The 23499-nt window shown below is 47.7% G+C and overlaps 2 protein-coding genes across 3 annotated transcripts; one reads left to right on the top strand and one right to left on the bottom strand.

The window, feature by feature from the left end:
- Positions 1-98: 98 nt before the first annotated feature.
- Positions 99-3846, bottom strand: MRPS7 (mitochondrial ribosomal protein S7). The gene is made up of 5 exons (XM_083874400.1): positions 3766-3846; positions 3123-3314; positions 2737-2800; positions 1670-1837; positions 99-840 (listed from the first exon to the last, which is right to left on the bottom strand). Exons 1-5 carry the CDS (start codon positions 3819-3821, stop codon positions 619-621), a joined length of 702 nt encoding a protein of 233 aa, XP_083730526.1. The 5' UTR covers positions 3822-3846; the 3' UTR covers positions 99-618.
- Positions 3847-3909: 63 nt separating this feature from the next.
- On the top strand, positions 3910-23139 carry GGA3 (golgi associated, gamma adaptin ear containing, ARF binding protein 3). 2 transcript variants are annotated; one of them, XM_083874877.1, is made up of 17 exons: positions 3910-3986; positions 9211-9295; positions 9704-9779; positions 10236-10334; positions 11116-11239; positions 12065-12168; positions 12699-12779; positions 13703-13840; positions 14801-14882; positions 15269-15385; positions 16324-16575; positions 17138-17211; positions 17612-17934; positions 18391-18656; positions 19107-19276; positions 19603-19713; positions 20891-23139. In XM_083874877.1, exons 1-17 carry the CDS (start codon positions 3947-3949, stop codon positions 20999-21001), a joined length of 2253 nt encoding a protein of 750 aa, XP_083731003.1. In that variant the 5' UTR covers positions 3910-3946; the 3' UTR covers positions 21002-23139. The 2 variants fall into 2 exon arrangements, with proteins under 2 accessions (XP_083731003.1, XP_083731004.1); XM_083874878.1 differs by lacking the exons at positions 3910-3986; positions 9211-9295 and having other exon boundaries at positions 9704-9783.
- Positions 23140-23499: the final 360 nt, after the last annotated feature.

The following is a 23499-nucleotide window of genomic DNA, read 5'->3' as shown; positions in this document are numbered from 1 at the left end:
TGACTGAAGCCCTAAGGCTGTGATAACTCAGTGTCTGCTCCAGTCTAGGGCCTCAGGGCTTTACACAACCAGGGTAGCTGGAGCAACAGAGACAAAGGTCTGGAATCGGGAAACCTTTCCCATAAAACTTGTTTTATTTCGTCAAAATTCCCATCAAATCTCTGCAGACCATGTTGCTGATGACAAAAATCAAAAATCAAAAAAGGCCTTTTATTGCCTGTTGTACCAATCCCTGTGGAAGAGGATCCAGCTCTGCTCTTAGCTCTGCAGCCAAAAATACTGCTGATTTGAGGAGCAGAGAGACTTTTACATCCCCAGGAAACAGGTAAGTGAAAGATGGTTTTGTTTAGCATTGCTGTAAGAAAAACATCTAAGGCTTGTCTTCACAGGGAAGTGATTATGAAATAACTGGAGCAGCCCTGCTGGGGCTGGTAACTCAGATTCCCCCTTCCCCCATCCAAACAAGCACAAAGAAAAAGAACCTCGTGGGGATCCTGCGAGCTTTCCCTGGGTTAGATCAGAATCTGCCTGCAAGGGCTGTTCCACCTTTCCCACTCCCAGGCTGGCAGCCCCAGGGCTCTGCTCTCAGGCCGTGGCAGCGTGTCCCATGCAGGGTCCCTACCACCAGCGGAAGTGGGCGTACGCCCGGTTGGACTCTGCCATCTTGTGCAGGACGTGCTTCTTCTTGATGATAGGCCCCTCGTTGTTGAAGGCCAGGAGCAGCTCCTGGGAGAGCTTTTCTGGCATCATGGTCCGGCGGTGCTTGTTCTCCCTGCACTCGGTGATCATCCACTTCATGGCCAGGAAGCGCTTCCGATTGTCTGTCAGCGGGACGGGCACCTGGGGAAGGGGTCAACCATGGCAGGTATCAGCAGCCTGCTCCTCCCCAGCTGCCACCTGCAGATGTTCACTGTGCTGCTCTCTGCAGCTGAGCCCTGCCAGCTCTCCTGCTCTGTCTGTAGGAACTGGCCACTCTTACTGAAATGGAAATTCTGTCCAGTTTGAGAGCTGGGTCGGGGCTGGTCTGACTTAGCAGAGATGGGAGATGGTCACCCCATCTCTGCACTGAAAACAGAGAAGTCACAGAGTCACACCATGGTTTGAGTTGGAAGGGATCTTAAAAATCATCTAAATCTTAATGCCTCCATATCTCACCTCTCCTTCAGGCCCCAAGGGTTGTAGAGCCCATACTCAGAGACAGATTCTGCTCATGTTTTAAATATCCTGCTGGATCTGGGTGACCCATTTTGCTATGCTGACCTGCCCCAGGGGTTTGGGACCTCTCCCCAAGCAACATGGTGCAGTGGAAGGGATGGGACTGGTAGTCCAAGGATTACTAATTTTGCTGCTGATCTCTGTCTCTTTGGAAAATACTTGCTGTGTATTTCTCCTCACATCTAGTCAGAGAACCAGGGACTGCTGCTGATTAATGGCTGGACTTGATTGATCTTAGAAGTCTTTTCCCATCCTTAGTGATTCTGTGACAGGGGAAGCACAATACTCAGAGGTGGGGATCCTGATTTTGGACAGTTTCTAGGTGCTGTTTTACTCCAGATTGCAAAGTGGCTCTTTTCAAGGAGAGATGATCTTGAGCTCATGGGGTAGAAACCAGCTCATCTGCCTCCCTAGCTAATCCCCCAACCAGATGTGCTCCCAGCCCCCCTTTCACCTGGTAGGTTTTGCCTCCTCTGGTGATGCTGCTGAGCCCAATGATGGGCTGGCAGTTCTTGAGAGCCTGGTGGAAGATGACGTAGGGGTTGCATTCAATTGTCTCCTTCTCATTTTCTGGAGCTTTGTGGTACTTCTCCAGCTGCTTCCTTTTAATGGCCTCCAGAGTCTTGGAAGAAAGGCAAGAAAGAAAACATACAGAGCAGATGGATTCTCCCACTCCATGAGGTTACATCACTTTTACAGGCACCCCATTTTCACCTGAGCAGCTGGTCCTCCAGCCCCAGAGGCAAAAGACCCATTCTTAAATTCTTTAACTCATGTTTTTCTTCACCCTCTTCCAGCTCATCAGTCTCTTTTATCAGTCATTGCATTTCAGATGAGGGGGATGAGGAGCACAAACCTCGGCCAGAAGCCAGGAAAGGGCAGGGACAAAGTGGAGCCAGGAATGGGGGTCTGTGCACTGAGCATCCTCTCCTGCAAATTCTGGGCTCCAGAGCCCATGTGCTTTTCTGTAACAAGGTATCAGCAGTTAATTGGGAACATTTGGGCAAAATGTGTTCCCATTTCAAAGGATTTCAAGGGTGGAACAGACGAGATGGGAACACCAGTTAATACCAGTTGCTGTGGGTCAGAGCAGGCTCAAGCTGTGTAGTATAGGTGACACATCTGTGCAACTTCAAGGGCAAGTTATACAGAGGGTGAGGCGTGACAGAGAGCTGCAAAGATGATCTTTAGTGAAGATTATGCTTTTCAAGGGTATTCTCTGAGTTTATGCAGTACAAAAGGACACAGGGATCCTGAAGGATGGAAAGAGAAAGTTCTCCATGCAGCTGTCACCTGCTGGTCTGTGAGCTAACCAGGCTGGGGCAATGGACATTTCTCAAACAAATCATGGTTTAGCAGAGGAATCATGCTGTGAGCAACATGTGGCAGAGCAAAACACACCAGGACCACAGAGATGGACCACCCAAGTTTTGGTAATTCCCAATTTCAGTGGGTTTGACACCCCAGCATTCCATTTTGTCTAGTTTTACCATAATAGTAAGAAGAAACATGAGTTCTTACCTGAGACATGAGGCTTCTGGCCAGCACTTTATTTCCACTCTTCATCATCATATTGGTGAATTTACTGTAAGCACAAAATCCGATAGGATCTGATATGAATTCTGATTTTATCACCCACAGAAATAGTAATATCACCCCCTACCCCCATCCCTTTGTGTTGTTCCTGTGGTTAAGTGTGGGTGCTGCCACATCTGCTATAATTATCTTTAATCACTGCAGGACAAGACTCGTTGATAGGAAAAGATTAACCCGGAATACAGGGATTGTGCTGAAACAAAAGGCAATGTGCAGCCAGCAGGTGAAGGTAGAGAAGGGCAACAAATAAGAAATGCTGGAAATGCTCCCAGGCGTTTTTGGAGAGAGGAGGAGCTGCTGCTTTCTCTGACCTGATCATGGGGTCGCTGAACACGGAGCTGGAGAGAGTGGGAGGAGCAGCTTTGATGGGTCGAACAGCCTTAAGCTCCATTTGTTCCTTTTCCTCCTCAGTCAGCTCCTCTAAAGGTTTCTGATAAGCTTCCGTTTTCACTTCTGGCTCCAGGTAGCTGGGGTTGTAGCGGCTCCACCTCACCGGCATTATCCTGCAAGGACAAGGGAAGCGGGGCTGTAACCCGGTGCCGACAGATGTGGACAGATGTGAACACTCCTCAGAATGTGAGAGGCATCAGGTGGCAGTGTGGCGAGGAGCTCAGTGCGGGATTTTATCCCTTTTTTCACCGTTCCTGCGCGGGGGGCGGTGGATTCACCATCCCTGGAGCCGCTCAAGAGGCGTCTGCACCTGGCGCTGGGTGATGCGGTTCAGGGATTAGAACGGCAGTGCTGCTGCAGGCTCGGACTAGATGACCTTAAAGGTCTCTCTCAACCTTGACAGTTCCACCCCTGTATGAGCCCGGCAGAAACAGGCGGGCGACCCGTCCGTGCGCACCCCCCGTGTGCTCCCGGCGAGCCGGCCCCGGCCTCCCCCCGCGCTGCCCGTGTTCCCGCGGTGGGGAGCCGCCCCCGGGAGCGCCCCCGGCCCCTCTCCGCGCTCACCGGGGCAGCCAGGCCCGCAGCCTCCGGCACAGCCCCACCGCGCTGGGCGCCGCCATCTTCCCTGCGCGCGCCGCCGGCTGGGGGCGGGGCCGGCCGGGCCGGGGGCGGGATCAGCACAGGCTCCGCCCCCCTCGCGCGGCTCTCGCGCGGGCGGGGCGGGGCCCCCGGTCGCTCCGGCAACATGGCGGAGGCTGAGGGGGAGAGCCTGGAGTCGTGGCTGAGTGAGTACCGCGGCCGTGGGGGCACCGCCCGGCCCTCCTGCCCCCGGCCCCGCTGCCCCCAGCGCCTCCCCGCAGCCTGCGCTGGCCCCACCCCGCCACCCCCTCAGCCGGGCGGGAGCCGCGGGGCCGGCCCGGGGAGGCCGGGGGGTGGCAGCGCCTTCGGGACGGGCCGGCGCAGCCCCGGGCAGGGGAGTTCCAGCACACCGGGCACGGGTCTGAGGCCCCCGGGGCTGTGCCGGCCCTCCCGGTGAGGGCGGTCACTCGGTGAGGGCGCGGCAGCGGTTCCGGCCGGTACCGGCGCCGTGGGATGTGGCAGCGGGCGGGTCCGCCCTGCCCGGCACCTGCGGGGCTGCTGCTGTTTATTTTATTATTTTATTATGGAGGGTCACGGCTCGGGGCTGTCCCTCCCGTCTCTCCCCTTGCCCGGGCTGTGGCCTGCTGTGTGTACAGCCCGAGTGCTGTTCCCGAGGTTCAGAATTGTGGGGTTTCCCAGATGAACTGTATTCATTTGTTACACAACTGTGATTTTCAAGCAGACAAATCCTGCTTTGTGCCTGCCTGAAGTTTCAGGGTAGTTGTGGGCATCCATTCCGTACAGGCTGGAATATATCAAAGCCTTTTGTCAGCACAAGGTCCCTTAAGCATTAGAGGGGACAAATCCTGGGGTTGTGACGCCCAGCCCCTGATGGGTGTCTGCTGTCCGTGTGTCTGTCCGTGCCATTTGGGCTTTGGTTGTGCAGGACACGGGGATGTGATTCCTGAATGAATCAGTCATAACTGTGATTGTTTTTGAAATATTCCACACACAGGAGCTCCTGCTGCTGTCCCTGGGAGGCCACACTGCACATCATAGCCTGTTGCCTAGATTTTCTTCTGTTTCTTTTTAATAATTATTTGTTTGGTTATGGCAGCAAGTGGAGTTCCAACTAGTCAGGCAGTGGGCAAACAGCAGAAGGTGTTTATTACCCCAAATACCTCAGAGTGTAAAACCTGTTACCTTGGAGCTATCCTTCCATGTACAAGACTAGATAATTCTCCTTCTTTCTTGGTATTTTTATATAAAATTCAAACACGTACATGCTGCCATGATCTGTTGTACGAGTTACTGGCTGAAAGATGTTTTCAGCTCTTCTCATTTTAGCTCAGTCCCTTCTGTCCCCTTACCGTTTTTGCTTCTCCTCCGAACTCCCACAATTTGTCAATATCTTTTGTTGTAGCCTGTGAGACACAAGAAGAAGGAACACCCACATCCCTTCCTTGCAATCTCTCTCTGAGGAGAGCTGACTCACCCGGTTCAGTTTGTGTGTGAAAATATCTTTAGTAGGAAGGATATTTTGGGTTGTATAGCCAAATGGAATGTTTCCTGACTGCTTGTTTTGTGGGGATATTTTTTAATTGAGGAAGTTATGTGAGAGGTGATGTGTCCTTGGCCAAGGGGCTGAAGGGAAGGCTCTAAAGGCCTTACTCACTGTGGGAAGCGTTGCAGCGAGCCTGATTGCAGAGGGACACACATTTTTCCAGGCTTGACTGCTGCTCTCTGATTTGGGAGGATGCTTTTATGCCAGGTCACTGCTACAGCGATCGCTGCCGGCGGGGCTGTGCCGCCCCTCCCTCGGCGGGGAGCGGAGCTTTCCGTGCCCGGGATCACCGGCCGGGAGGGCAGAGCTGCTGCGGGTCCCGCCTGTCCCCTGCCCTCCCGAGGGGCTTTTCTGTAATCGTGACAAAGCCATGCCTAACGCCAACCTTGAGGGAGTTCCCTGCTGTGCCCTTCAGCAGCACAGCCAACTTCCAGCCTCAGAAAGATGGAGAATTTCTTAGTGAAAATGTTTGGTTTTTTACCGTGGTGGTGTGCAGCCTCCTGCTGACCTGCCTCTGGCATCAGGTGGAGTCACAGAGCCATGAAGTAACATCATTCTCGTGTCCTGCTGCTGCAGCAAGAGCTGCACCTCAGCCTGGGATGATCTGGCATCTGCATGTCGAGCCTCATTCCAGGCAGCTGGGATGAGAGAAGGTGATCCCTCCTGTCCCTCCTGGCTGCAGGCTCTGCCTCTGCTCTGAGCTGGAGCAGAGGGAGGTTAGGAGATAATGTCACTTGTACAAACACAACTGGAGCCTCTGACTCCTGTGCTGCTTTTTCTGCTGCATCCAAAAGGAAGCTTCTTACATCCCACTCATGTCAGGCTAAGGCAGGGTTCCACTGTGGAACAGATGCAAATGGATAAAATATTATAATTATCTTAATTTCTTTTTTCCTTGGTTTGTCTGGCTCAGCATTATTTTCTGCCCAGGATTGCAGAGTCTGACTTTTAGACTGGACATGCCTGGTCTGGGAATCATAGGCTAAACCTGACCTGGGGAAGCTCTTTTTTTAAGGTGGATTTTGGCTCATTTCAGTAGAAAAGTGAACCCAGGAAAACAGGAGTATTCATTACCAGCTCTGTGGTTCTCTGCATTCCAGCATCGTTTCTGTCTAGAGAAAACAAACACCTTTGTTTCATATCTAATTATTAATCCGAATGTTTCCTCATTAGCATTTCAGTCTGGCAGAGCACCTGATGGCTGAGTGGCTCTGATACTCAGGGCGGGTGTGAAGTAGCTTTGTTTGTCCTGAGCACATTAAAAAAAAAAGCTGAAAACTGAGGCAGAAGTGGTGGCAGGACAGGGATGGTGCCAAGACTTCAGTCCCAGATTGCCAGTTTAGGTTCATGTGGTTGCTACTGTGAAATGGGATTTTCAGGAGGGGACCAAGTGGACAAGTGTCTCTGGAAGCAAATAACTGGTGCCAAAAGGGCCTTGTTTGGCAGTTTTAACAGAAAAGCAAAGGACTGGATATTCCAGGGCACAAACTCTTCATCCTGGAATTAATCCTTTCACATAAGGCTTGAAGCAGCATACATATTATATATATATATATATATATATATATGTATAAAGCAGCACAGACAAGCTCCTTGCCCACATTTTAAGCATTCTACATAAAAACAGAGAGGCCTTTAAGTCACAACTTGATAGACGTGGCACAACTTCCTGTAGGACTGGAAAGGTGAAGTGAGGTGCTCTCACTCCGCTGAATGCTGAGCTCGTGTGGCTGTGCTGAGCTGGGAGCAGCTCTCCATAGCCCCCTCCACACTCCCTGTTGTGTTGTGTCATGCAAACACATCCATCTCCAGAGCCAGGTCAGGACTTGTGATCAAGCCCATTAACTTTTATGAACTGAGGTTTCCTATGGTGGTTTTTATGGATGTTGGAAATAGGGAGTTTCTCCATGTGGAACAGCACTTCCCTTTGGCAGTCACTCTCTCCTTCTGACACTTCACTGTCTTCGTGTAAGAGCTTTTGTAGAAAACACTTAGGTGAGTCTGAGAGCGTGAAATAATCCAGTGTCATTGCAAAAAGTTTTTGGAGATATTTGGAACAGCTTTAAAATTAACATGGAAATCTTAGTTACATTTTCCTGTTTATACCACATCATTTTCCTAACTTCAGAATGTGCAGCCATCAGAGTCCAATTGGTTGTGTCTCCTTATCTGTTTGTGCTCCTCCTGCATTTATTAAGTAAATTCTCTTCATTCCAGCCAGGAACTGAGTGTTTCTCTTCCAGGCCTGCTGAGCACAAGAGGTGCTTTGAAGCACCAAACCACCACAGTGCTGTTTGATTTGCATGAGGAGGCTTTAGATTGTTGCAAGTCCATAGTTTTGTGATGCTTCCAGGGTGTTCATCACTTGGAAATGTGGTAATAAGGTTTAGGTGCCACATGTTTGGAGCAGTTGTTTGGCTCTACAAAAATTGTCTTTTAAACTGAGCTTCCCTTCAATCTCTTGAGTTTAAAAGCAGCTTAGTGAGTTCCACATGATATTATCTTGCAGTTATTCCTTCCTGGCTGTTGTCTTCTGTTTATCTAGGGTCCCATGAAAGTCAGCAATGGGCATAGAGATTCACCTGTGGAACATTTTACTGTGAAATCCACGGAAAAATTTACTTGCTTTACAAGTGTCATTCAGTGAGGAGGAAAACCTGAGCAAACCTCGCAGGATGGGCACAGTAGGAGGGCTGAGGTGCACTGGGAAAGGGAGGGTTTGGAGTAGATACCTGACAGCTGGTTTTAGCTGTCTCTGGAAAGGTAAAAGGATATGTTTTAATGATGATAAAAAATGTCACTTGGTAATGCAGCATGTGTTTATTTTGTTATGCTTCCCTCTGAGATGAAAGTACAGTCATATGTGCTGGGTTTTTTCCTGCCCTTCATCCCCTGCTCTGTACTATCTGACTAAGCAATATTTAATTTCCTAAACCTCTTTCCATTATATTAACATTTTTAGGGAGGTTTGTTAAATGCCAGCTCTTACATATATAGGGACAGGTAAAGAAAAGAAAACCATCATGTCTGGTCATCTTGGCTAGAATATTAGGTTAAAGCAGGAATCTGATCTCCTGTCAATTCATTGGTGCATCAGGGTTAAGTAAAATACATGGAGCAGATGCATTAATAACCAGAGATGCTGATCCCTCACTACTCTGCAGTCAGTACAGTCAGTGAGGTCCTGCTGCTTAAGGCAGGATCCTTCAGGAGCCTGAAATAGCCCTGGCTGTAGAGCATTGATCTCTTGGCTTCAGCATGTAGGGTTTGAGCTCCTGATCAGGTGCAGGCTGCAGTGTTTATTACTTGCAAGAAGAACTCAATGTATAATAATAAATTTCAGTTCATAAATCCCAGGAGAAGTGCTAAGGAATCAATCCAATCAGCTGGCACTCCAAAAGCAAGTGCTAATGCTGAATGACTGATATTAAACATCTGATGTTCCAGCTCTTGCTTCTTCAAAATTCCCAGGGAATACAAAAATAATTTCATATGTAGAAAGTGTGAGTGTTTAACCTTTAAAGAGTTTAATGTTGCAGCCAAATAGAAAGAGACAGCATTTCAGGCAGAGGAAACTGTGAGCTGAAATATTTCATCCTGTGCTCTCATTTAGGATATGGGAATAGCCTGTCTCTAAATACTTGAGATTTGGCACCTGTTTTCTTTGGAAAGCTGTGGTTCTTAGGGATGTTTGGATGTCTCAGCTTGGACACACCCTTTTCTCTGAACAAACATTCCACCTGTGAACTTCTTTCTCCTTTTTTAGAGCTGGCAATATTTGTCAGGTGCTTTTCTCTAGGAAATGTGTGACCTTTTATACTGTTTCTCCTCTTGATTGGTAATATGTTCTCTTTCCCTTGCCAAAGATAAAGCCACCAACCCATCCAACAGGCAAGAAGATTGGGAATACATCATTGGGTTCTGTGACCAGATCAACAAGGAACTTGAAGGGTAGGTGAAGTCCTAAACTGCTCTAGACTTAATAAATTAACATTCACAGTTTAAGGTGTGAAATTCCATTATCAAATGTTTACATTTTTTTATATATACTGATATCACAAGAAGAGCTGCCTACAACAGAGAGAAAGTGCTGCCTCTCCTGTGAAAGGCAGCGTGGCTAATCCAGACTGAGCTCTGGGAAACTGGGAATTCTGAATCTGCTACTAGTTTCAGGTTTTGTAGCTCCAGGGTTCTCATCTGGCCAAAATTATTCCATTTGCCAGTCTGTAAAATGGGGTTATCACTGAGAGTGATAGGTGGGGCTTCATTTCTTAAAAAGCTTTACTTGCATGACACTTTGTTTAAAAGCAGAATTTGTGAAAGTGTGAAAATCCTCTGTGTTTACCTGCTCTGTTCCAGGCCACAGATAGCTGTGAGACTCCTGGCTCATAAAATCCAGTCCCCACAGGAATGGGAGGCAGTCCAAGCCCTGACAGTAGGTAGTCCTTACCCCTCCTCTAAAATCCAGGATGTATGCTATTGCATCCCCTGGGTGGGGTAGAGGGGGCACAGGGAGTGTCCATGGGCTCACCTGGGGGCTGATCTTTGGGAAGGGATGGGAGCTGGGAGGGAGCACAGTTCCATCCATGAAGTGTCCAGAAACAGCTGTGAGTTAGTTTGAGCTGCTTTCCTTTGTTATCATCAGACAAGATTTGTGTTTGTTGTTGAGGCCAAGCATTGAGATAACACAGACCCAGATACACCTGGCTGAGGGTGGGACACCAGCCTGCCTTAGGTGTCATCCCTAAAGATGGGAGATTGGGATCTGCATGGAGCAGGAATACTTGTCTCCCTGGCAGGGGCCCTTCACCTCCCCTCCAAGCAGAATGCACACTGTTACTGTGGGGTTTTGGTGCTGCTTTCAGCCCCTATTTCTGTTCCTTGAATGCAGGTGCTGGAAGCTTGTATGAAGAATTGTGGGAGAAGATTTCATAATGAAGTTGGGAAATTTCGCTTTTTAAACGAGTTAATAAAAGTTGTGTCTCCAAAGGTTAGTCCCTGAGCCTTACAGCTGTAGCTGCTTTTTGTTTGACCTCTGTAAGCTACAGGCAGCATCCAAAGTATTTGCAGTGTTTTGTTTGGCTCATTGCACTTATTAGTCTATATTCAAGAGCATTTGCTAGCTGAGCTCTTGTTGTTTGGGGTTTTTTTATGCCTTACTAAATTTTGCAGGAGATTGTACTAATTTGCTGTCACTGTGCAGTCTTTGGGCTGTTCTAATCCTTCAGGTAACTCAAAGGCTTCTAAAACTTGGGCTGTGTTGTTTTAAAAAACAAAAATCCAGTGATGGTGGAAGAGAAATGTGATGCAGAGGTTAAAATAAGAGGTTTGGCAACACACTGTGGAGTTCTAGTCCTCACTCTCCTGACTTGCTGTGTAAAGAGTGCTGGGCTATGTCCCTCAACATTCATGATGAGTTTAATGTGCTGAAAATCTTCCCTGTGGTGTGATTGATGCAGCAATGCATTCCCATATTCTCTCCCATAAGACAGAGGAGGGGGTGGTTCTCTGTATTGCTGTAATTTTTAAAATAGCAAAATCCTGGAGCCGGCAGAAGAGCTGGGGTGGGGTTCTTTTTGCTGAAGATAATCACAAAGCTTCTCCTCACTGTTATTTCAAATCTATTAGAGGAGCAATTTTTGCTCCTAATGAGATGTACCTTAGATTATCTTGGAACTTGGATCATACACCTTTGAATGTATTTCACAGAGTTTTATTTTTAAAAAGAAATTAAGAACATGAAGAATTTGGATCTTTTTTCTCACACTTAGTACCTGGGAGACCGAGTCTCAGAGAAAGTGAAGTCCAAAGTCATTGAATTGCTGTATAGCTGGACTATGGCATTGCCAGAGGAATCCAAAATCAAGGATGCCTACTACATGCTCAAGAGACAAGGTAGGGAGTCAGATGTTCACTCATGGATTCTCTCCAGCCTGGGCTTTGAGCAAGAGTGTCACAAAATGTACAGCTTCTAATTAAATGGGGTCAAGGCAAGCTCTGAGGGGAGATAGAACAAGGGAGAAATTCTCTGGAAAGCTTTTCATTATGTGTAAATGCCTTGGGCAGGGTTGGGTTGGCTCTGTTAACTAAATTAGTGAAATACCTTGCAAATACTTTCCTTTTGGTTTGAAGGGCCTTTTTTAAGTTTGTTTGGTTTTTTGGGGTTTTTTTGGGTTTTTTTTTGGTTTTTTTGGGGTTTTTTGGTGGAAGTAATTATTAGATGATTTGAACAAGTCTAATTTAAAGTGAAATAAGAGCTTCCAAGTAGCTTTTTGTGTTCTTTTAACTAAAAGGCTTTGCAGCTGTTCCTTTAGTTCAGCTGACACACATTTCTTGTGTAGGTACAATGAAGAAAACTCAGTAGCTTCACAAAAAAAAAAATAGATTCCATGAAAGCTCTGGAAACCATCCTGTCCTATTAGGACACACAGATTGCAAGTCATAACTGTCCCTTGCAGCACTGTGGATGGATAAATTCAAGGCTGAAAGGGGCTGAAAATGGTTCCTGCCCTTCAGAGGGAGAGTTTTAGCTCATGTTGTGGGGTTGGGAGAACATCCAGGTAAAAGTCAGCTCAGGGATCTGGATGTGTTGTTCACTGGAACAGCCTGGCAGTGTCGGGGGCAGGGGTGTGTTGGCCTTGGCAGCAGCCTGGGGTACCTGTGTGCCCTGCCTGCTGTGAGTGTGTGTGCTGACCCACAGGGTTCCCTTTCTGCTTCCAGGGATTGTCATGTTTGATCCCGTGATTCCTGCAGACAGAACATTGATTCCTTCCCCACCGCCTCGGCCCAAGAACCCCGTGTTTGATGATGAGGAGAAATCCAAGGTACAGTAAAGACTTGTGTCAAAATCACTAATGAAAGGTGATTACTCAGTGCACATTTAGAATAAAGAAGCAAAGTACAGTAATGTGGTTTTTATTTTGGGGATGGATGGTCTGTACTTTTGCAGGGTTCACTGCTTTGTCCACCTGCTTAACCTAAAGTTCCAGTTAAAACCTTGTCTGTGTTACCATTATGGGGCTACTTCTGTTAATGTGCCATCCTGCTGAAGTACTGGAAAGCAGAGAATGTTTCATGCACAGGAGGAAAAATAATGTATGGGAGGAATAACTGTGTAGTGCCAGAAGTCTCTGAGATTTCACAGAGTATGTCCTGTGTAAAAGCAGGAATGCAGCAACTCACATAGATAATAATTTCTAAATGACTCCTGGTGAAGTCCCTGTAACTATGGAAGCTGTGTAAGCTTTGTAATACTGGGATGTGTCCCTTTTCCCCTGAATTGTTCATATAGATTCCTTTCCCTTTGCTCAAGGGTCTTTATTTGTTTCCTGACTATCATCTTCTTGTCTTTCAGCTTCTAGCCAAGTTGCTGAAAAGCAAAAACCCAGATGATTTACAAGAGGCCAACAAACTTATAAAATCCATGGTAAAAGAGGTAAGAAATTCCTGTAGGATTGGTGTAGGTCAGCAGTCTGCTTTCCAGGTTTTAAGCAATTTGACTTCAAATGGTGGAGAGTTTAGGATTTGGTCTCTAGCTTGTACCTAGGAGATGTCTGTGTCACAGAAACGTCTACAGTTGGTGTCTCTGGTGGAAGATGGGGCAGGAATTGAATGTCTCTTGTAATTAACCACATTCCCATCATTCAAAGTGGGATTTCATATCAAGGTTTGGTGGGAGCATCGTGGTACCACCACTGGATGCTGAGGACTGAGTCACTGGCCTGTGTCTTCTCACAAACAAGTTCATGGAAATCCCTTCCTGTCTGTAGGGATGTGCTGCATCCACCCATGGCAGTCATTCCAAACTCTGGAGTCCAGGAAATGACTCACTGGGATTCTGGCAAATAAAAGGATACCTTCTGGTCTGTAGTGGTTGTGTAGGTTACCAGGATACTTCATTCAAGCTCCTCTTGTCCCCAGGGCAGACTCTCCTACATCTCCAGTTGGAATCTCCAATCAGAGATGGGTAGACATTTTCCACCAGAGTGTGCTTGTTCCTAGTAAATGTTTTGCTTCAAACACATCTCTTTTGTTAAATGGCATCAAGTGAACAAAAAAAAATCTTCTGAAAAGGTCAGAAAGGAACTTCTGTGAACATTTTAGTGGTGTAATTATACACTGAAGTCTGTTTAATGAGACTTTTTGGAAATATGGGGTTGCCTGTAATTTCAGAATGGTGGTGAAGAGATAAATAAATAAACAAAGTATCACATATAATGAAGAAGGATTTTGTTTGCTTTTTCTAGCTTAACCTTAAATAGCCATTACTTGACATATTTGCAGATAATATTTGTGGTTGTGTTACTGTGAACTGTTGGAAGGAAACCCACCCTTTCTGTCTGTGCTTCCCACCCCAAGGATGAGGCTCGGATCCAGAAGGTGACCAAGCGCATGCACACGCTGGAGGAGGTGAACAACAATGTGAAGCTGCTGAATGAGATGCTGGTTCATTACAGCAAGGAGGACTCATCAGAGGCTGACAGGGAGCTCATGAAGGTGGGTCTGAGCTGCTCCTTCTTCCCAGAAATCCTGGAGTCAGTCCTTTCTTCCAGACTTGAGTTTTGCAGAGAATTGCAAACACTGCCGTAAAACAGAGAGCAGTGGGGAGAAACAGGAGCAGTTGCTGCAAACAGCAGGCAAGAAAATATCCATGTTTTTACTGCATTCCACCAAAAAGCTGGCTGGGGAGTAGCTCAGTTTCGTGTATGCCTGAAGTGAGGTGCAGCTTTTCTCCAAAGGTGCAATATGGCAGAACCAAGAAGCTGCAGTTTGTAATTATGAATTCTATAAGGACACATGGATTGCAGGTCATAACTGTCCCTTGCAGCACTGTGGGTGAATAAACTGAAGGCTGAAAGGGGCTGAAAAAGGTTCCTCCCCTTCAGAGGGGAGGTTTTAGCTCATGTTGTGGGGTTGGGAGAACATCAGCTAGCTGAAAATTGAAACAACCACCAGGGATGACTTGGTAGGCCCAGGGCCTTTAAGAATTGCACATTATCTTATTAAAAAAATTAAATCCACTTATTTTTAACAACAAGGTCTTTAAACAGTGATGAGATACTTAAGAAACTTGTTTGTTTCTGTTTTTGTTATTGCCACCTTTTTGCTCTGTGGTTGCAGACTCAGTAGGGGTTGCAGCACAATTGAAGCCTAACTGCTGAAGCATGATCCTGCTCTTCCTCAGGCTTTTAGGGACTGCTATACAAGGAAGGAACATTTCTTTTGGACTAGAACTTGGCCATAAGTGCTGATGTGAGGGAGGACTGAGAGATGTTGGGAATGCAGGTTGTGTTACCCCAAGCTCATGTAACACTGTTCAGCATTGTGAGCTGGCACAGAGGGCCATCCTGTGCAGCATAGTGAGACTGGTCTGTTCTGGGGCTCCTTCTGTGCTGGCTGGTGCTGCTGGCAGTAACTCCTGGGTAGTGAAACCCTTTGTCCTAATCTGTCTTCCAGGAGCTCTACGAAAGGTGTGAAACCAAAAGACGGACACTGTTCAAGCTGGCCAGTGAGACAGAAGATAATGACAGCAGTTTGGGTAAACTAAGCTACACTTGTCCTTTTTTAATTGCTTTTCTGCTCCTTGCCTTTGTAAGGGTTCAGCTATAAAGTCATCTCCTCACTGTGGGCTCCTGTTGCTTTGGTAAAGGACAATCCTTCCCTCTTTGTGCTTATTATTTCAGTTCAGGCGAGGGCTGGATAGTAAAGCTGTTTGGCTCTTTATTTTCTTGTTACTCAATGTTTGTGGAGCTAGAAAAGGTCAGAGTAGTGCTTATAGAAATGTGGCACAGGCAGAGTGAGGGAGCTCATAGCCAAATATTCATGATTTTTCTTTCTGATTATTTAGCTGACAACTGAGCACTCTCTGCATTAGTGGGAACAAAGTGACTAAAGCCTTGGAGGTCATTTTTGTCTCTCTTGCAGGGGATATTCTGCAGGCAAGTGACAATTTATCCCGTGTGATAAATTCCTATAAAAAAATAATAGAGGGGCAAGTGGTCAATGGTGAAGTAGATCTCCCTGGGATGTCTGTAGTGGAAGGTGAGTTCCTGGGAAGCCAACTGTTTAATTTTTGAATCCTGCAGTTCTAAGTCTTTTGAACAACGTTTTCTGTTTTCTTAAAGTAGCTTTTGATGGTTCTTGTGGCCAACAGTTTGTGAATCAGAGGGGAACAGGAAGGCTCCTGAGCAGTGGATAAACAATTCTGGACAGGAGCAGCAGTGCTGCAGCTTTGCATTCTCCATTGCTCAGTCCATATTATTGAAACCTTTGATGAAATCAGTAGCAAACCTGTATGTGAGCAATTTGTGTGGCTGGAAATTCTCATACATTTTCCTCCCCACATTTGTCCTCTTTCTTAATGGCAATGTGTAAGATGAAGATAATTTTATCAAAAACACAAGAACTGAAGAGTAAGAGCTGGACCAGGGGTCCTTTTCCTGGTCCAGCTCCTTTTGGAAGTAATTCCATTTGTGAATTCAGGCTAGTTGCCAACTTCACACTTCAGCTTCACCATTGAAAGCTCTGGACACGAGTGTGACAGAATTACCATTTGGGACTCAAACATTTTTGCTGCTGCCTGGCAGCATCTTACTGGGGGACAAGCCTGTTCTAAATATGAAGATTGAGATGGCATGAATTTCATTCAGGTCTCTATCTCTCTAGTAGCCTCTGTTTATATAATGCCATAGGATGTCCCAAAGCCTCATCTGAGTTCAACAGATTTCGAAGAGATCATGAATTGTGAAGCATTGGGGAGGGAGCAGTGGTTGCAGCAAATTTTCATGTGGAAATTCTTTAAGTGTCTGTGTTGATTTACATAGTCCAGACAGCAAATATCCTTTCTCTGTTACAAAGAGCCATAAGCCATGCTCAGATGAGGATCTAAACCATCTCTCTGCTAATTTCTTCCCCACAGTGGGTTTGCCCTGAGTTTTTTGCCTTCGTTCCTAGTAGTACTGTTCTCCTGTGTGCTGCAGGGAGTAACTCCACCAATAACCTCAACACCCTGATTGACCTCGCTGGACCGGACGTGAGCAGCGCCCCGGCAGCGCCGCCCAGCGGCCTGAGCACAGCCCCCAGCACAGCCCCTGCCCCTGCCGAGATCCCCATCCTCCCTCCTCCTCCCCAGGCACTGCCACCGCTGCGCAGCCAGCTGGAGACAGCCCCTGCTCAGCAGGGCAGCACCGCCAACTCCCTGTCCTTGCTGGATGAGGAGCTCCTCTGCTTGGGTAAGACACTGAGGGGGCTGCAAAAGGGCTGCTCAGTCCATCCTAACAAAGGCGTTGTCCATGTTCCTGGATTCCAGGGGACACTCCCTTGCATCGTTCTAAATATTAGACCTGGTCAGTGAGTCAGTATTAAAATCTCTTCCCAGAGCTGGCTGCAAGGAAGTAAATGTTTGGTGCAATTGCAGTCTGATCTCTGGGGCCGCTGGGACATGCTGTGTGCACAGGCTGCAGTTTGGGACAGATGAAGCCCTGATTGTGGGGTTGTGCTAAAGAGAAGGTGGCTCAGAGGGGCTGTGCATAGGAGCCAGCCTGCAGGGTGCCTGTTTGTAGAGCCCAGATGTGAACAGCAGAAGGCAGTCCTGATCAGGATGGGTTAGAGGAACTGTGTGCAGGGTATGACTGTAGGTGCTGGTGCTGTCAGTCGGTTCCTCATCATAGTCTTGCAGTCCATCTCAGTGTTTCATGAGGTTCTTGGGCTCTGGCAGACCTGAATCAAGTTTTGAAACAGCAGCCAAGGAATGACACTGAATTCATTTTCTCCTCCTGTTGTTTTTCCCTCCAGGCCTCAATGACCCAGCCCCTACAGCCCCTACAGGGAAGGAGACCTCAGAAAACAACCAGTGGAGCGTGTTTGAGGTACAAAGGAAGAGTCTCAGGGAAGGGGGGGAGGGAGAGATTGTCATTGTGGGAGGTCTCAGGACACACTGTCACCTTGGAGAAGCATGTGATCACACACACAGGCAAAGGGGCTGTCTAGCTTAGCCCTGAAATCTGGGATAGCTGTGTTTAAACAGAATAGGTGTCTCTGAACCTGGCTTTCTCAGTGTCCCATCTGTCCCCATGATGTTAGTCCTTGCTTTGCCTAAATTACAGCTCAGATGTAGCTCTGACTTAGGCCGCAGATTTTGCTGCTTGTTCACCACAAAAACCCAGCACCTGTTTTTGTGGTAAACCTCTGTCCCTCTGTAACAGAGCAGTGCCATCTCTGCATCAGGGCCAGCAGTGAGTTAGAGCCTCTGCCTGTCCTCTCTTTCAGAATGAGCAGTTGGACCTGGATTTCTTTAATCTGAAGATGGTGACTGTTGCTTGCAACCCTGCAGGGAACCCTCTTCTCCATCACACGTCACAGACCACGTGTGGGACATCAGCCACGCTGCCTTCTGCTTTCCCAGCCTCCCAGACTGCTCCCAGCATCCCAGCACCAAACTCAGCACCATTTGTATTTCCTGCTGTGCCAGCTGCCCCTGCAGGGCCTCCTAAGACTATTCCAGCTGCTCCTGGGTACTTCAACTCCTCTGTGGGGAGCAACATGTCACATAAGATGGATGCATTGGGACAACTCCTTGAAGAAGCCAAAGGGTAACCAAAAGTCCTGATTTGGCTTTGGTTGTGCAGTTAGAAAGCCAAGCTCACTGCAGTGCCAGGTTCTGAGGGTGACTTTCAGCTCTGGTTTGGTAGAAATATGGGATTGGGATTTTTTTTCTCAGAGATTTCAGTTTACAAACTAATACGAGTTTCCCACCTCTGGGAGGAAAAGGCAGGCAGAGCACACAGCTGAACTGTTGCCTGATCCAAACGTGGGGTGTGAAGGGGAACCAGTTGAGGTATAGAGGCCTCATTTCCTTCCTGACTTAGAGAAGTGACCCCAACCCAACCACCACCCATGTCCTTGTAGTTCTCCTCATGTGAGACCATGCAAAGCCTGACTCCAGGCTGCTGCTTTGTCCTTGTGTTTTGCTGTTATCTGTTTTAATTGGTGCAATTCCTGCTTCACTTCCAGCTCCATTCACCGTGGCTTTTCTGTCTCTCTTGCAGGAGTGCCACCCAAGGCATGGCAACACCTTCAGTGTTCCCTGGGGTAACTTTGCCAACCACTGTCACCCCTGCCCCATTAGCAGCACCTGCAGGGCTGCCAGCCCCTGCCTCTGGAGCCCCTCCAGCTCCCTTCCCAAGCAGCTGCACTGCTGGATCAGGAAGTCCTCTCTTCCAGCCAGCATCGTTCCAGCAGCAAGGCAGTCCCATGAAAGCACCTGAAATTTCTTTGGCCAATGTCCACGTTCCCTTGGAGTCCATTAAACCCAGTAAGTATTTCAGGTTTTTCACTTTCCTCTGGATATTTTTTAAAGGCAAAGCTTCTTGGAAAAGCTCATGAAATAGAAAGAAGGGATGTGTCACCAGAGGACACGAAAGAACCACACTCACTTGTCAGGTTGTGAGATGAGAAAAAAAGAGCAAGTTTATTTTGGGATCTCAATTTACATAGTCTTTGGAATTTGATCAGGGATTGGGGGACGAGAGTAACACCTCTCTGACCCCAGTGGTCAACCAAGAAGTCCATCAATTTGTCCTTCCTCCTGGAAAATAATGCCTATTTACAAAACATCACTCTTTATTTTTCAATGCATGAGAAAGCTCTAGTAGAAATGTAAAACATCAGAAGGCTGAAAAATCAGGGCAACAGGGATTGATGCTGCCTCAGACCCTGTGCTGCAGCATGAACATGGATCCTGTCCCCTCTCTCCCCGTGGCAGGCAGTGCCCTGCCTGTGACAGCCTACGACAAGAACGGGTTCCGGATCCTGCTGCACTTTGCCCGGGAGTGCCCCCCAGGCCGCTCGGACGTGCTGGTGGTGGTGGTGTCCATGCTGAACACGGCGCCCCTGCCCGTCAGGAACATCGTGCTGCAGGCAGCCGTGCCCAAGGTAGGGACACAGGGACAGGGACTGCACCCAGAGAGGCCTGGCCGTGGGCTCAGGGAACTGGGACAGCCTGGGTTGACCTTCCCGTAGGCTGCGCTCTGCCCCTTGCCAGAACACAAATGTTCTTGTCAGAGGTAAAAAACACTGAACAGGGTAAGTCCTACTGTTCCTGCTGTGTTTCACAAGCTGGGCTGGCTGTTGTTCCCTCATCCTCACTTGGGTTGGTTCTGTTCCATTTGGATGTTGTGCCCCCAGCCTGTACACACATCCTTCATTGTCCCCAAGGCAGGAGGTCATCTCTGAGGTTCTGCTCTCTGTTTCACTTGCAGTCCATGAAGGTGAAGCTGCAGCCACCCTCTGGCACTGAGCTGTCTCCCTTCAATCCCATCCAGCCGCCAGCTGCCATCACCCAGGTCATGCTTCTGGCAAATCCTGCCAAGGTGAGAGGGACAGTGGGATTTATCCTGCCCTCTTCAGGCACATTTGATATCAGTTGAACTCTGTGGAGGGGTGGGACCAGACATTTGAACAGCTACAGCTGTTTGTTCCTGAAAGTTTGGACTTGATGATCTTTTCCAACCTTAATTATCTGTGATTCTGCTGTGCTCTCCAGAAGTGGTTACTGACAAATGCTGGTGTTTTGGTTCAGGGCTAGAGGAGGCTCTTCCCAACAGTCTTTAGCAGGGAGAGAGAGGTATGAGAAGGGGCAGTACATTTCTCCCAGCAAAAGGGCAAGGATCATGTCAGGTTCAGCTTTAAAGAGTAGCAAAGCTGCATCAGGAGTTTGACACCCCTGTGCACTGAGCGTGCCTGGTTTTGCTGATAATTAGATCAAGGCTAAATTAACTGGTGCTCTTGCAGTACTTTTGATGAACCAACAGACAAATGTCAGATCATGTCTGTTCATCATTCTCTGAGGAAGTACTTGTGACCAGGCACTCAGTGAGGTTGACTCTTTCTGCTGATGATGCTGGGAGCATCTGAAAAGCTGTTTTTCCTCACTCATTCAATCAGCCAGCTCTGAAAGCCCAAAGCTGAAGGACTTTGTAATTGTTTGAAAAATTTAGATGTTTATACTTGAGAATTACAACAAAAGCGCTCTTCAAGTATCAGCTGAAAGCTCTGAGATAAAAGGATGAATGTCAGAGGGGTTTAGTGGATGTTTAAAGAACTGTGTGGGTACATGAAGGTGCCCTCACTGAAGGGCTGCTTCCATCTAGTACTTGCTGTATTGCAAGGCATTTTTCAGAGCAGGAACTGTTTTATCTTCCTCCACATAATGAGGAATTTAATTTTTGGAACTTCTCCAGCAGCAGTCTTTAGGCTCTTTGGAGAGCAGCTGGCCACCTCTGTGCAGTTTGTGCTCACAGGTTATTTATGTTTTCTCATTCTGTTCCATGCTAAGCAGTAAAAGTTTTTTGGTATAAAAAGTGTAAGGTGAATAACTCAGGTTTGTAGATAGCTGAACTCAATGAACTTAACCTGAACCCTCCTGCCCCTTCTCTGTACAACAGAAGTCTTGTGCTCTCTGTAGAGCTGTCACAGTGAAGTGTTTTGTTCAAGGCTGTTGAGCTGGGACTGTTCTCACGTTGCTTTTGGGTTTTGTCTTTCCTGCAGGAGAAAGTGAGGCTGAGGTACAGATTGACCTTCACCCTGGGAGATCAGCCCAGCACAGAAGTGGGAGAAGTGGATCAGTTTCCCCCGGTAGAGCAGTGGGGGAATCTATGACCTTTGGACACTGCCAGAGACTCTGACAGGACCAGGGCAGGATCCCACAGGACTGGAATGGATGTGCCGTGGGGAGGGACACACATGCTATCCACTGGTGATGTTCAGCTTTGTTTACATGTCCTGACCACTCTGCTTGTAGCTTTAGTCCAGAATGTTGTGCCCCACATTTGAAGGGGCCCTGGAACACTTATGCCAAGCATGAACTGAGAGGCAGCCAGTGACAGGCAGTGCTGGCTGCTTTTACCTTGACCTCTGGGTGAATCTGGTTCTATCTTCCACTCTATTAAACTTGAAGTTACTGTATTTTGAGAGAAGACCTGTCAGGAGAAGGGGAATGAGTTGGCTTTTCCTGCACTGCTGTCCAGAGATCCCAACAGGCTGTGGGGTGATGATGCCACGAGCTCAGTGCAGAGCCCTGACAGAGCCTCCCTAGGACTGACCTCCTTGTGCCACACGGGCCTGTGAGCATGCTGAGCAATAATGCTGCTCCATGAGGGAATGCTTCCTTTTTTACACTGAAATAGCACTTAGCTCCCCTGCCCCTCTCCTGCTTCATTCCCAAGGGCCCGTGTAAGCAGCCCCTCGCTCTGTGTGTGCCATACTGCTGTATCTTTACTTGTTATATTTATTTTACACTGCTGGCTGCCACCCTGGGGCATCCATTGGGGGCAGCTGGGGCTGAGTTTTGTCTGCAAATGGTTACACTGGTTTGGATTTTTTTGCCTTCATTGCATTCCACCATGTGGGGAAAAGAGGAAATGCATAGTGAGGAGGACTTTAAGAGGGCTGGAGGATATTGGTCAGTATTGGAGGAGGACAGCACCTGGAACACAGAACTGTCTTTACAATCACTAGTCAGGGCCAGTGACTGAATCCAGGGATAAGGAGAGATGCCTCTCATGTCCCCTCACGCAGACAGTGTCACTGGTATAGTCAAATACTGTGTTTAATTGAGCTGAGTACAATGACCTACAAGATGTAAATAATAGAGCTGTAGAGTATTAGAACAAGCAGGCAGAGAAAGGAAGAGACTCCCCTGGACTGTGATGGGGCACATGCTGGGTTAATGCCCTATTTTCTTTGTTCTCTGTATTAAGTGGCCAAGTGCAATTGTCCCCACAAAGGGGAAAGCAGTTTTGCTGGATATCAGTGCTAACTGATGATCAGAAGAGCTGATCCCTTAGCTACAACCTCCTAGAAATAAGGTTATATTTATTATATCACTAAAACATGGTTCCAGCAGCTCCTTCCTCCTTCTGTTTCCAGTCTCAAGCAGTGAGCTCTGAGACAGACTTGTAAATTAATGGGGGTTTTAAACACCCATCAATACAAGCACAGAGAGGTGCTTGCTCCGTCCTTGGACACTCAGCTCTGCACTTCCAGCTGGGCTGTCAAGCAACAGCTCTTCTCAAATGTGGAACAGCAGAGAAAAGCAGTGCACAGAGGCTCCTGCCTCATGTAGGAAAACTCCACAGGAGAACATGATGCTGAAATAAATGGTGACTGTAAAACCATTGCTGCAAAAACAGCTTGCAGTTATTAGGAGTTGAATTTTCTTTACTGCTGCAGAATAAAATCCCTAGAGATGAAAAATGGGATTCACAAGCCTGAGGCCCTCACAAGAGGCACCAGGCAGCTGCAGGAGCCCCTGAAGGTGGAATCCAAGCTTGTCCTGGTCTGAAGCCTGTGGAGACCTCAGCCTTGTCAGCTCCCTGATGTAGAAGGCAGGGGAGAGAGGGGTGGGTTGTTTGGATCCTAGAGAAAGTGTTTTAAATCAATGGACTGGGAGATAAAAGAGGAGGAGAGAATTCTCTCTGCCTCAGATCTGTTCTTGCCAGCACTTTAGACACAGTAGGCATGGAGGCAGTGCCTGGGTGGTGTGTCCTGAGGAGCAGGGTCACTGCTTCCCTGCACACGGATCTCACTGTGACTTGGAGGAAGGCAGGAGAGCACTGGTGCTTTCTGTGCACAGCAGCAGCCACCCAGACACAGACATGCACCACAGTCCTGCTGCAATGGAGATTGAACCATGAATGTTCTTTGTGTGTAGGGTGAGGTTCCTGCTTCATCCCCAGCAGTCCTACCTGTACAGACATCTTCAATGCGTTTGTGCTGCTGCATGTTGAATAAATCATTTTCCCTACCTGGCTCTGTACTGGCCCTTTCTCGTGATGGCTTCTGCAGTGTGGTGCTGCTTCTGAAAAGCCACACACTCAAACTATCCCCTCAAGACCTTCCTAAGCAAAAATAGAGAGGTTGCTGTTTCTAAAACCCTACTGGTTTAAAAAATGGCCTTCATTTCAGTTCTGGGTGTTAGAGGCAAAGAAAACATAAAATCCAAGGAAAAGCTGTAGTGAGGCTCACTTCACCAGGGGAGGACTGCCAGGCCAAGCTGGAACAAGCAGCTGTAATGATTTGATGCATCTCCTTCAGAAAAGGTTAAAAAAAAGCCTATGGAAAGTTGTTTTTGGAAGACAAGAACAAATGACCAAGCA

The sequence above is a fragment of the Zosterops lateralis genome (genome assembly GCF_965231275.1).
Source record: "Zosterops lateralis genome assembly, chromosome: 18".
In the NCBI taxonomy this organism is placed as follows: Eukaryota; Metazoa; Chordata; class Aves; order Passeriformes; family Zosteropidae; genus Zosterops; species Zosterops lateralis.
The sequence above is the reverse complement of the archived record's forward strand: the minus strand, read 5'-3'. Positions and strand labels throughout refer to the sequence as shown.

Bases quoted from the DNA above. Each gene is read 5' to 3' on its own strand.
- GGA3 (XM_083874877.1), top strand. From the start codon at position 3,947: ATGGCGGAGGCTGAGGGGGAGAGCCTGGAGTCGTGGCTGA. The intron at 10,335-11,115 runs GTTAGTCCCTGA...TCTCACACTTAG, and splicing joins TAAAAGTTGTGTCTCCAAAG to TACCTGGGAGACCGAGTCTC. The intron at 17,212-17,611 runs GTACAAAGGAAG...CCTCTCTTTCAG, and splicing joins ACCAGTGGAGCGTGTTTGAG to AATGAGCAGTTGGACCTGGA.
- MRPS7 (XM_083874400.1), bottom strand. From the start codon at position 3,821: ATGGCGGCGCCCAGCGCGGTGGGGCTGTGCCGGAGGCTGCGGGCCTGG. The intron at 2,801-3,122 runs GTCAGAGAAAGC...TTGTGCTTACAG, and splicing joins TTCAGCGACCCCATGATCAG to TAAATTCACCAATATGATGA. The intron at 1,838-2,736 runs GTAAGAACTCAT...CTTTCTTCCAAG, and splicing joins CCAGAAGCCTCATGTCTCAG to ACTCTGGAGGCCATTAAAAG.